At 43.5% G+C, this 13,675-nt stretch overlaps 1 protein-coding gene across 1 annotated transcript in view; it reads left to right on the forward strand.

Moving 5' to 3' along the window:
• LOC147638617 (uncharacterized protein At2g34460, chloroplastic-like) overlaps window positions 1-13,079 on the forward strand; it is a 48,895-nt gene extending 35,816 nt beyond the window's left edge. The window contains exons 3-5 of the mRNA XM_086798539.1: window positions 5,117-5,233; window positions 12,133-12,405; window positions 12,531-13,079. Coding sequence (XP_086654665.1) covers window positions 5,117-5,233; window positions 12,133-12,405; window positions 12,531-12,689 — 549 coding nt within the window. The 3' untranslated portion in view covers window positions 12,690-13,079. The remainder of the gene's footprint in view (window positions 1-5,116; window positions 5,234-12,132; window positions 12,406-12,530) is intronic.
• Window positions 13,080-13,675: the final 596 nt, after the last annotated feature.

Genomic DNA, 13,675 nt, shown 5'->3' on the forward strand with positions numbered 1-13,675 from the left:
TCCTCTCCCATAGCATGGAGATTTATTCTCTTAGACATAAGTTCTTGTTCGGGCACCAGTGGGGATTCCAAGACGTGTGGGATGGTTGCCTTTTCTGCATAGGCAACCACGGTACGAGCCAAGTATGCACGTGCTGCATCCCTCGGTTGCATGTGCAACTCTTGAGCAATCATTGCCATTGCATGATCCATATAAGTTTCAGCTTTCTTGGCCTTCAAACGATCATGTACCAATGTATCCTCGCGGCGATAGAGATTTAATTCTTGTTGTTGTGCATGGAGAAGAGCCTGCATACGAGTAAGTTCAGCCCTCAAGACTATGGACTCTTCTTCTTGCATCTTCTCTTTGCCACGGGACGGCTGTCCCACATATTCATGTTCTCTATTGTGCACCACATGAGTTTGCTCATCCTGTAAAGCATTGGAGGCATGCATTTCATTGTCCCTGTCTCTTGTATTAGCATCTCCAGCATTCATTGTATGGCTGTCCATAATGTTTTAAGTGTAGAGATAGCTAGTGTTCACGGTGATCATCTCTCACGATAGAAGTGAAAGAGAACCGTATGCTCTGATACCAATGTGACTTGGTTGAACACAATGCTAATCAATACACTTAAATACACTAAGATTTGAAGGACACTTGCTCAAATACAAGAAGTAAATTGCTGAATTGAGAAGAGACACACAATGAGCCGGAATGGCCGACCCCTCCCTTGAGTAAATTGTATTACTATTGGAGAAATTCAATACATAGCTTCACGGGCATCCATTGCCAAATCCTCCATGCCAATGCATATGAAATTCAGCATTTAGAAAACAATGGTATGTCGATGTAGATCACCAAGGAGCTGCCTTGATGCCCGGCCCGACTTCAGTGCCCATATTCTCTACCATTGGCTCTATGTTCTACCAAGCAAGGTAGCAACATCTTCAAGAGCACATAGGACAAGAGAAATACTACACAAGGCGGCTAAACAAGGAGTCCTGCTCTTCTACTGAATAAGTAATGACAACACATTGTCCAATTAGCTTACCAGTCTTCATAGAAGTTGTTGCAAGCGGAAGCCTTCGCGTTGGAAGCTTTAGAAGTGTTGATATCTTCGGTTTGCCGCAATCCTTCGCGACAAAAGTCTTCAAGAGGATGAAGGGAACCCTGGGAAAGCTTCCCCTATGGTTCAAGTTGAGAAAGGAAGGCTGAAATTAGGGTTTTCAGCAAAAAGACCAGAAATTACAGTAAAAATGAGAGCTGTTTTGCTGAATTTCAGTCATTGGGAGTGAGTAGGAGAGTGATTAGCACTTGGAAACACTCTTGGAAGCTTGGAAAACACCCTAGCAAGTTGGGTATGGCTATGGAGAGCTTGGAAATGGAGAGAAATGGTGGAAAAACAGAGTTTTCAGTCTCCTAAAATCCTAATGAAGAGAAAACACGAATTTTCTCTTAATAAGTAAGTGAATTGGGGTCCAATCAGGTGAGGGGACATGGGGAGATGCCCATTTATGAGTAAAAAGGGAGGATCGGGTCCTGGACATTGAGTCTTGTCCGCCTCGGGACTTCAGTGAGTGTGAACGTGTAAGCGGTCATAATTTATAAGTGACTTTTGGGCGCCCAAACTTTAATGACACTCAATGTCCGCCTCGGGACTTCAGTGAGTGTGAACGTGTAAGCGGTCATAATTTATAAGTGACTTTTGGGCGCCCAAACTTTAATGAAGTGGGAACGCACTCACTTATAAATATTGGCTAAGTCCTAAGAGCTATTTGAGCCTAGATTGGGTAATACTTACCACCTGTTCACATGCCACACAACCATGTCAGCAGACAGTTTCACACGCACGGTTCACGGGCGGGCGTCCCCTAGCCCGGAACTACACATAGGTCATGCAGGCATGAAAACAGCATGCAATTTCATTTGCAGGCAAGCACATAAAGATGCTATGCAATGTAGCATTGGCATGAGCAATTTCCGTTCATGAAACCATATAAGACCAGGCGTTTCCAGGTAAGTATATGCGATACCAGACCCAGTGGAAAGCCAATCCTCCAGGCGTTTCCGGGCATGTACACAAAGGCACAAGTCCCAGCGGAAAGCCAGGTCCTCCAGATATTCCGGGCATGATAACATCAAGTCCCAGCGGAATATGGTATCCAACTATACAGCATGACACGTGCCAATCACATGCATAGGCACATTCCATAAGCCATGGACACCAATCCAATATGTACATAGTGTGAAAGCAAGAGTGAACCATTCGGGTGGCCAAATGGTGACAGACCACGAGGCTCAGAGGCAAGAATCCTTCGATATCAAAGGTCTAGCAGATATGGTGTCACATTCTTCGGCTTTTCACAACGGATCTGAGTATTGCCCGCATGGGCGATTGTTTGGACAGCTGAGACAGGGCCGGCTCTTTTCTACGATTGCGGCGGCAGCTCTCCTTGCATTGGTCCTCACTAATAACGGCTGTCACAGTGGCCACCCCCACCGCCCCGGTTACTACATGGACTCCCAAGTCAGGTACCAACCAGTATTGGTAGCTTATCAGCAGCATGGCGGCTTGGCACGTTTGGAGGGCACGTTGCAGCGAGGCCATTGATGGTGTGTTCACACCCCCAGCAAAGGTCATCTGTGCCATTTGGGTGGATCTTATCCACACCCTTGGGGGAGGTTTAGAGTGCTTAGATGTAGATTTGGAGCGCATGCTATGGCGGCGTGAAGTTTTCTTCCGTACGTGGACCCCCTGCCCTTTTCAAGATAGATGGTGGTGTTTCTGGCACTATAGGCCCCTAGTGTGGCTTTTGTTTTGTAAATATTGACTTCACTCTTGCAGTGTTTGAACTTTGTACTATGTTGCTTTGACAGGTTTTTTCTTTAATTAATAGAAGGATATTTTCTTGGGAAAAAAAAAGAGTCCTGTAAAATCCTCAATGCTCATACAAAGTCATGCAGAAAAGGAGTGAGGCTGTTGTAACCAATATCAAGTGGAAATGCCATGAAGGCCTGTGGATGTATATATAGAGAAAGGACCATGCTATCTTGGCCACTGCAGTGCGTGGGGAGCCTTGAATCCTGCCTCACATGGCCATGAGGGTGTGTATAATATTGTGCCAGATTACTGAGAGTGCCTGAGAGGCTTAAGTCTGAGTCCCATCTAGAGACTTTATGAATCTGGATCTCCAGATCTGCCATGCAGTAAGAATGGCAATGATCTCTTAAGCCAAGTCTACAGAAGGAGAATGAGGTATATGCATAGATACCTATACTGCATCTAGGGTGATAAGTTGAGGACTCTGGATCAAATCGGCCTCGTCCGAATCTGCTTCCTTGTACAGAACCTGAGAACCAGGCCACAAATCCCTAAGTGATGTAGCGAGTCCCTCTCCTCATCCTACCGATCAAGTATCCGATGCCTTGTCACTTGCTGTCAACATAGCCTGACCAACGTTGAATGACCTCCAATCTTGTACTGTTGTAAATGTTACATCTCGTAATGGTATAGTAGGCGAACACAAGGACTTTTTCAAGTTTGGTTTGATGTTCCTTTTTCAGGCTACAAATTCGGCATAAGACCTTCATGGTCTTTATTCAGTATTTGGTCTCGTAGGTCATTTTGGCCTTCCACAGACATTAATAGACATTTCTTTCTTTCTTCCTGCTGCGACCCCATATGCAATGCAGAGTAGACTTTAGAGTTGTGAAGCATCATGGTTATCTGGGATCTACACTAAAGGTCTGTCTCCAACCGTAGATGAGACTGGGAGTCCACTGTGCTGGAAGAGCCATACGCACATAGAGATCTGTCTTACGTAGAGGGATTCGTTCCTGTGGCTTGTAGGAATTTGATGCTTCCCCTCTGCTTGTGCCCCCTGCATCCCTTGCATTCCATGATGCATCAGGTGCTTCACCATGGCTTCATCCATCGGTACATCTCCTCACACTCCTGCCCGGAAATTCTTCCTGCCTTCTGTTGTTCAAGCCTTTGCTCAGATACAAATGTCACAGTGTGGCAGAACAACGAACAATCAGTCAGTGCAAAAAGGATCACTTGAACAACAGAAACTAAGCATGCATGCTTAAGATCACATCCACACCGTACATGGCCTGGGATACCCCTTCCCCTCTCATCTTTCCTCATTGTTGCTGCCCGTTCTCTTGTGCATTTTCACCAAGCTGAGAACCTTGCAGATTTCCGTGGCCGTTGTCAGTTCCTGTTTGCTGTGGAGGGGCAGGCTGTTGTAACTGCTAATTTTTGGGCTTTTCTGGCTGCTGGAGCACTGAAGGGTGGTGTTTTGCTACACAAGGGGCTGTAGTGCTGAGCAATGAAAAGAATGGGTCTTGGTTACTTATAACTGTCCCTGCTCCCTTTTGCTGGTTGGACCAGGCTGACTGCTGGTAGGGTGACAAAGAGGTTTTTTATACCAATGAAACTTCAGGTTACTTCCGAGACCTAACGAAAAGCAAAGTGTGAATTTGAATCCAACTACATGCTATGATATCCCCACTCATGTCATCAGCACTCGAGTGTAGGTTCTGGTGGGTTTGATAAAGGGATTTTATTAACCCTTTGGCACCCTTTTTCAGCATCGCCCAGGTCACTCACTTAGGCTACCTGGCCAGGGTGGTTCGCGCGCCCGGGGGGTCTGCTGACCCTTGATCCCCATAGTTTACCATGTACATGTCCTTAGATTGCCTTATCAATGCTTCTGAGGCAGGTGACAAAATCTAGCCTGTATATTTTTGGGTGGATAGGCTATGAGGATTTTGTTGTATGTTTGTGGAAAAGTGTTCTGCAGCTGTCTGCTCATCTTTTGTAAGCTCTACTTACAAATAATTACTCTGTAATATCCTTACACAAAGGTTCAAACTACACCGGCTAGGTCTCTACCTAAGAAAAAAACTGTAAAAGTTTGATTGTTGACTCAATTTATCAAATGTTTTCTTGGGTCTTCATGGATTACCAAAGATGATTTGTAACTGTATTAGAAAAAGTGAGTGACAGCAGGTGGCATGTGAGAAAAAATATGAGTACATTTTTTTGAAGTGCTTACATGTGAGAAATTAGTGTGCTTGATATTGATGGCTTGGGCAACATTACATTTGTCGGGCCTTGTGATTGCAGGTGAAGGCAGATGTTACAGAGAGTGCCGACAAACTTGCAACAGCAATTGGGAATGTGGAAACTGTTGTATGTGCTACAGGCTTTCGACCATCTTTGGATTTTTGGGCACCTTGGAAGGTAGTTTTATGTGTTGCATGTCTATTTATAAATCTATGCTTAACAGTTCATTAACTTCTTTTTTCCTCTCATGAATTCATTGTACTACTTCTCTTCAAGAGTTTTATTCCCATGCAAACTAAGTCTCCTCCTTGCACAATGGCTAAGTCTCCCCAAATGTTTGCCATGTGGCCCTACTATTTTTAAGTCACTTGTATGTACCTCATTTAATCCCTAGTGACTTCCCTTAGCATTCCTCTATTGGGTACCTCAGCCTTTAGCCTAGTCCTCTAGTGTAGGTTCTTAGTCATATTACTGATTGCTTTCTTCAGAAATAATAGAAATAATACCTTTGCACCTCCCAATCATGACCTAGCTTTTGACCAAGTTCCCCTTTGCCCAAGGACTGCCATGTGCATTCCTTTTTACACACTGGCCACCTTAGCCTTTGGCCTAGCCCTTTATACACCCTCTTTTACATTATTTCCTAAGGGTATGAAGCATCTCTGCGATACCTTGTTCTATTAAACCCTGATTCTTAGCCATATTACTAATCACTTTTTTCACCACAATTCACCAAAGATACAAGAGGGCTTCTCTTCCTTCTTACCTCCCAGCCATGATCTAGCCTTTCACTGTATATGTACCTCTCTTTGGAATCCTTCAAGATGCTTCTTTTCTCATGCTTTGACCAAGAAAAAAAGTAAAAGGGCAAAATGACCTATGGGACAAATGCATAATCGAAGGACTTTCTGTCTAGAGTCTAAATCTATGGTCTAGATCTAAATCTATAGTCAAAATAAAAACTACTTATTTGCTGTACTAATTACTCTATCATTACGGAACAACAATCGGTTTCGAATATGGTACTGAGTACCTTCCACCCTAACAAGTGGAATGATCCTTGAGTCTTGGTCTAAATCAACAAAGCTCCCCACGTGGACCTACTGCCATACCAAATGAAATGCCCATCGATCCGACATAGCCTTGTTAATCATATGAGTCAGCACAAAACTGAATCCTTGCAACCCCATCCAAGTTACCCTTCCGATTTCCTTTTCAACTAGTGTCCCCCAAACACCTAAGTTAACCGTTAAAACCCGTAATTAACATAAGATGAAAGGGTACCAACACATTTAAACACTTCATAACAAATATACATGATATTATGAAGTCCTGTCGAGTTACAAAATAAAGAGTGGGACCGCAAAATCTCCTTCCAAAATAGTGGAGCATCTTCCATTACCAGGTTCACACGATAAACGTGATCACTCGAGTGCATCTTCACTCCCAACTTCTGCACAAATTTGGCATTAATGAAGTTGGAGGGCTACCAGGGTCAAAAAGGACGTGCACCGTCTTCCCTAACTTTGACTTATATATATGTATCAAGTTGTTAGGATTGAAGATTGCCATGCTGAAAACACATTCCATGCAAGCAGTCTGACTTAAAACAATAATATCTACGGAAGAACTTGAGGGTTACTTGTGACTTCGGTCAAATGAGCCGTCTTGGTCTTTGCCGTCAGACAACTCACCTTCATATGGCCTTCTTGACCGCAAGAGAAACACCTATCCTCCCTAATGTTCTAGAGGATTTGTTGATGCTTTTGTTCTTTCTTCAAACTAGGTTCATCCAAGATTGGGTTTGGTCTTGTGGATCCTTCTCAGACTTAAACTTTCGTTTACTGTTGGAATCTTGCTCAGAGGTTCCTGTGGTTTGAGGTTTCTTAGAGATGTTCTTTTGTGTCTGGCCCGCTATCGTCACTACATAAATCCTAGCATACTAGATTGCATCCTCTAGTGTCCTCGTGTGCGAACAAAGGAGCTATTGCTACCGGTCCTGCAGGAACCATTGCACCAATCACCGCTCTCTGAAGTACAACTATCTGATCCTGCAAGAGCTAGATCTCTTTTTGGAACTTTGCTCAGAGTTGAGCCATCTGTTCCTTGAAGTAAGTTTGCTCAAACTCCTTGACCACCTCTTGTTATCACCACAGCATCAAAGTACATGTTGCTGATATGCAAAAACGCAACACAACGAAAACAAAAGGAAAAAAAGAAAAAAGAAGAAGTGACACGGTGTTGATGACATGGCGATGCTGATGTGGCACTGCTACGTGGTAGGATAGGAGTGCAGGGCCACCTTACAGTTGCCCTCTATCTGGCGAAGAAGACAACCCCCACCCTTACCAAAGTAGGTGTGGTACTCCAAGGTAGTTGAATGTCTTTAGGCACATGGATTGTAGATGGATCGTCTCCCTATTAGAATTTGTGCATCTCACTATTGTGTTGGGATTTGGACCTTTTATTTGTGTTTTGTACTTTCTCATAGTCGTGGGGATTTACTAGTCGTGGGGGTATTTTTGTTGCAGTCGTCCAGCTACATGCTTCCCTGTTTATAGGCCACTTTCCCTCATCACATCCAATTCAATCATTCATAGGCACTTGTTCTACATCATCTGCTGGCTGGTATTGCCATTGTAAAGCCTCATGCTACATAATAAGATGTTCATTGTCTGTTGTCTCTCTCTCTCTCCCTCTCTCCCTCTCTCCTATGTTTTGCTTCCGCATTGTGCAACTTTATCATGGTATGAGTCGCTTAGGTACCGGCTTCCACACAGCGATGCCCACTCCTGCAAGAAGGTTTGCATGTTTTTTTTGGAGTAGAGAAGTACCTGTGTTTTTATTAACCAGCTGCGTTTCTTCAAGGCGGCTGCGTTTTCTCCTTTGGTGCTTTGTTTTCTCCGCGGTGGCTGCGCTTCTTCCTTGGTGGCTGTGTTTTTTCTGGTACCTGCGTTTGTTCTTCGCCTCCGCCTCCTTATCTATCCGTGATTGGTTGCTGGTGGTGTGTGGGCTGCGTTTTCAGCCCTGTACAACAGTTGGTCTTCTTCTCATGTGGAGCGCTACAGACTTGTGGCATCTTCAGCCTGCCTTATCTTCGATGGTTCTACCTACTTCGTGGGGTTTTTCCGGCAAGTTTCGGTGGACTGTTTGCTGCTGCCCAGCCCCTTTCTCTCTCTGTTTTGAAAGGGGACTGCTTGATCCTTGTACCTCATTCTGTTGGAGAAGTGTTGGAGATTGGAGTGTTGAGATCATTAGTGGCACAAAGTGTCGCATGCGCGGAAGTTTTTGCTGTATTGATCCACAGCCCTAAGCATGATTAAGAACATTGATGCTAATTAACACAAGATTAAGACAGAGGAGAGAAATGAAGAGAGTATTTAGTGTCAGGGTTTTCTTGTATTACTATGGTACCAAAAGGTAATTGATTGCTTGTACATGATTTAGGGCTTTGGTCAGCCCCATAGGGGTGACCTGGGCCCCTTCTACATATGCTCTATTGAGGCTATGAATGAATGATGAATTATGAACTGAATGATTTCTGCTGAATACTGATTTATGCTTATATATGAGCTTGGAGTGCTTGTCGGCCAGCATCCAGCCTGTCGGCCAATACTGCTGGACAAAAACCCCTTTTAATATCTGGAGTTCATTGCACACTGGTGTGGGAATTTGGAGCCAAGCAGATTTCTTTGCTGTCCAAGGTGGCATTTTGTTTTGAAGAGACAGGTTGGCAGGTGCATCTTCTTGCGGTGTATTCAGTATCCGGCCGGTATTGGGGTGTCCATGGTCGTATCTTCTTCATCAGCTTTCTTCTTCCGACTTTTGCACACTATGAGCTGCAGAGGGGCTGTTAGAATTTGTGCACCTCACTATTGTGTTGGGATTTGGACCTTTTATTTGTGTCTTGTACTTTCTCATAGTCGTGAGGATTTACTAGTCGTGGGGGTATTTTTACGGGAGTCAGCTACCCCTTGAGGGCAGTTGGCCAGCTACATGTCTCCCTATTCATCACATCCAACTCAATCATTCACAGGCACTTGTTCTACATCATGTGCTGGCTGGTATTGCAATTGTAAAGCCTCATGCTACATAATCTGATGTCTCTCTCTCTCCTATGTTTTGCTTCCACATTGTGCAACCGTATCACTCCCCCCACTTCAATCAATCTAATACCTCAACCTCTCACAAACAAGAGATCAACTGGATCATCCGGTTGGATCTACTCAGCCCACACATACGCCAGACTTGGGTGTTATCATTAGAGGTTGGTACGAAACATGAGTCCTATAGAGAGCTTTTTTTGAGACTTACCTATCCAGACTTTGGTGTCATCATAAGAGGTTGGGAAGAAACACGCGCGTCCTGTAGAGAGCTTTTTTTGAGACTCACCGGGGATGGATTCTTTGTGAGGTACATCCCACCGGAGGAGCAAATATGCAAAGCAGCACCATAGGGAAGAGGTAGAGGACGAGGCCCACTATTTGTTCAGATGCCTAGTGTATTATGAGATACGGGAGAGATTTCACTGCCTCTTTTGGGAGGGGTTCGGGCCATTGGCACGGGTGATGCAGTGTGAGGACCAAAGATGTCTAGGGATGTACTTGATAGAGCTCAAACGACATAGGGATGGGGTATTCAAAGGACATTTTGAGAAACAAGGCCAGCCCATACAACACATTGCCCAGAGATACACCATTGTTTTTTTCACGGCACGAGCATCCACAGAAGCCACCCATGCTGACACCACTGCATCAACATCAGCTCATACCAGCCGTACAAAAGGGCCATATTCGTGCCCCAGAGGAGTCTTGAGTAAGTGGGTCTGCTCCATCTTACATGCCAGGCGCCCCCGACCCAAAGCACCAAGGATCTGCACCACACATAGATAGATCCATGAGATTCTCCAATGACATGACATGCCCTCACCACTTCCATCAAGGGGCTTATAGAGTCATGTTTCACTTTTTAGTTTCCATGTTCTTTTCCAGGTCACTGTATACCCATGGTATCATTGTATTATTCATGGTCTCATAGGCCCTTCGGGTCTTTTGTAGACGTGAATATATCTTTCTTTATTTCTTTCTTTCTTTCGCCATTGAAGGAATGAAGTGTGCTGTATCTTGGCCTCGCAACTCGCTACTATCAAGGTCAAACTCTTGACCATAATAGGTTCTTTCCTTTCCACACCAACTCAAAGGTTGAACTCGTAGAACATATGCAATGATTCACACTTGAACCACCAAACAGATTCACACTTGTCTACTTGACCTCCAAAGGACCTCTCAATCAGAAACCTAGGTCACTTGAGCTTGAGGAATGATCAATTGGTCACCCTTTTACACGCTTAACTATGTTGGTGTTCAACCACTCACATTAGCTTCCTTAATTCCTTACCCTTCATGGTCGTTGGGAGCATCTCCATGGTGACTCTCAGGTCATGCAGGAATGGTGAGCAGCTTTTCTCCACACTTGGAATGTGTACCTTTTCTCACCCGTGGCAAGAGACTGGGTGTGGCTTATTTGCCCTTTTCCTCTGATGTCATCCTTTCCTCCGGCTACTTTCATGCGGCTGTACATCTTCTTACTAATAAGGGGGGGTGGTGGTGGGTGAGGATATATACTAGTTTAAGGTATTCCTTTTATTGGCACTCATGCCAGGGACTCTTGCACATTGTCAAGGAAGAGTTTTGGACCTGGCTTGTGCAAAATGATCCCAGGTAAGTGGCACAATCAATTTGCCTACCTTAAACTTGTCCACCATTCATAGACCTTCAGGCCAAGCGATAGGCTAGATTTAGCAATCTGGTTTTGAGGTTATATTCTTGGAAGCCTACGGAGGTATTGCCATTTCATGAGAACGGTATAAGTGGAGTTTTCATTTGTGTCCTTTTGGGTTGAATGCATATGAACTAAATCAATCGCGAAAAACATGATCAAGGGGAAGAAAGGTGCCCAAATTGAGGCTGTCTCCCCAACAAAAAGGTAAGAGCTTTCATATCTGTATGCATATTGTCAAGCATTGCCATAGCAGTTACTTCCTTAGGACGCATTAGTATAGATGGAATTGTCTGATGATTTTTTTGAGACCTGAGTGGTAAATCATTATAATTATGGAATGTTTGTAAACAAGTCTCAAGATATAATAGTCTCCAAGTCTTATCCATTGAAGAATTAGGAGTCTCTAACTTCTTAAAGCTTGTTTCTAACCTCTTTGTAGTCTATGATTTGCACTCAAAATCCTCCTCATTCATGTATGGATTGTTAGGAGAATTCCATATCCTCAATTGGATCTCCTGGCCATGCTTCAAGTCCTTTTCATCATTCTTCATTTTTTTCCTTTCCCTATCATTCTACTAATATTTGCAGCTTGTGGATGAGATTTGGGCACACCCATCATTTAGCACAGCACCATTATATGTTTGCCATTCCAGGATGATACTTGTTCAAAGGATGACATGTAGAATTTACTCAATCATGCGTTGATGGCAAAGGTTCAAGAAAAAAGACCTTTGGAAGAGGCAAGGAAACTAGAATTGGGTGGAGTTTATGTAGAGTGAATATGGTCATCCTAACATACATTGTAGACCTACGGTGGTTCACCATACACCCTTTCAACGTTCTCATTGAGGAAAGAAGCCTTGTTGTCCTATTTGAAGTGCGATTCCCCTTGGAATCCCTGACTACAAGCCAATGTCTTGTTTTTTTCAAGGTCCTGCAATTCGAGAAAGAGCGGTTAGTGCAAACACACCCTCGGCATTGCTTACCAACTGCATCATTTTGTGGCTTAGGTTTGGCTGATATGGAACAGGCAAGCTCACGAGTACATCATATTGCACTACTTAGTAATCGATCATGGGTCAACTAGTCCATGGGCTTTGTGATCAGATTCTTAAGCATTTGCTACTTGCATCATCTCATGTTGTGTCAGGTCTTTTTGGTACCTTTCATCCTCGTGATATTTTTCTTGCATAGTCATGCAAATCTGAGATTTGGGAATGCAGAGTTTGTTTGGTTCATATCTAAAGAGAGTTGTTAGAAAGATTTTCCCATTATAACATGTATGACAATTGCAGGTTGACAACTTTGGAACGGTACATTTGATTGATGCTTGTAAAAAGATCGGGGTGAAAAGGTTTATTTTGGTTAGCTCAATTCTTGTGAATGGTGCTGCCATGGGTCAAGTGTTGAATCCTGCCTATGTAGCACTCAACCTATTTGGTTTAACGCTAATCGCCAAGCTGCAAGCTGAGAAGTATGTACGACAATCAGGAATCAACTACACAATCATAAGGCCTGGAGGTTTAACAAATGATCCACCAAATGGCAACATTATAATGGCTCCAGAGGTAGAACATGAGACCTTTTTATCTGAGATGAGTTCTCACTAAGCTCAATAGTGGAATGCTGCCCCTCTCCATGTTAATCCAGGTGTGGTTTTGTCTTTTCTTTTCTTCTTTTGTGTTTCTTTCAGGATACCCTTTATGAGGGTTCCATTTCACGAGATTCTGTAGCCCACATTGCTGTTGAAGCTCTAAGGTACCCCGAAGCATCGTATAAACTGGTTGAGATCGTGTCCCGCTTGGATGCACCAATAAGATCTGCACAGGAGCTTTTTGCTGCAATAAAATGAGCCTTTTTGTGGTCTACAGCATGCGTAAATTGTTCTACTTATGAAGACAGCCATCTACAGAAGGTGCGGTGTAGATTTGAGCCCACGCAATAGGCGGGTTCTTGCTGGAGTGGCTGTGGCACCACCACATCCTCCAACTCTCTCAACAAGCAAATAAAAAGAACTTTGTCACCGCATGCGCTCTCTCAAGTCGATTAAGGTTATCTGCTGTCAAGGACAAAAGGGTCAAAAAAGAGTCTTCTGCTAGAGGGCTTTGCTGTGAACACCCTTTGGGATCAAGTGGTTGCTTTTATGAAATATTCTTGTACTGTTTAGGGAAGCCATCCTGCAGTCGACTTCTGAAATGGTGCAAACAAAAGTCTTCAAATTATATATATAATTTTTCTGAAATGGGGGAGAGAGAGATGAAATGAAATGATATATTAACGTCTCTAAGAGGCCATAGTGGCCTATGAGAAGTAGGCCACTATGAGAGAGAAAGAGAGAGAATTAGCGAAGGTAAACAATATTTTTAAGTAATTGTACTTGCTGCTCCATATGAAACACCTCATTTGCTAATGGAGTACATTGATGACTTTGGACCATTGGTGTTGCCACCAATGGTGGATTGTGTTGGATCTTGAAGACTAGTTCTTGAACTTGCATTGACTTTGCAGAATCTGACATCAACAAGGTGATCCGCAAGCATAATCCTATACGTCTAGTGTAGTTTTTAATAGTTAGTAACCCTAGCAAAGTAGGTTTAGTCCTGTACGGTTTTGGAGAAGCAAGTACAATCAGTAGCATGCATCAATATTTAATTCATAATATTCGTGAGTTCAAACCTAAACAAGCATTATAAGTATAGATTCATGTAGTCAATGCATGTAGGAAAATCCCTCACCTCTTTGTGTATTCAATTTGTGGGTTAATAAAGTGTCATGCATATGCACTAAGCATGCCTTAATCATAATGTAACATTGGTATCAAAGCGTACATCTTTTCTA

This window comes from Cibotium barometz, chromosome 5 (assembly GCF_041138505.1).
Source record: "Cibotium barometz isolate CiBa-2024 chromosome 5, ASM4113850v1, whole genome shotgun sequence".
Classification (NCBI taxonomy): domain Eukaryota; kingdom Viridiplantae; phylum Streptophyta; class Polypodiopsida; order Cyatheales; family Cibotiaceae; genus Cibotium; species Cibotium barometz.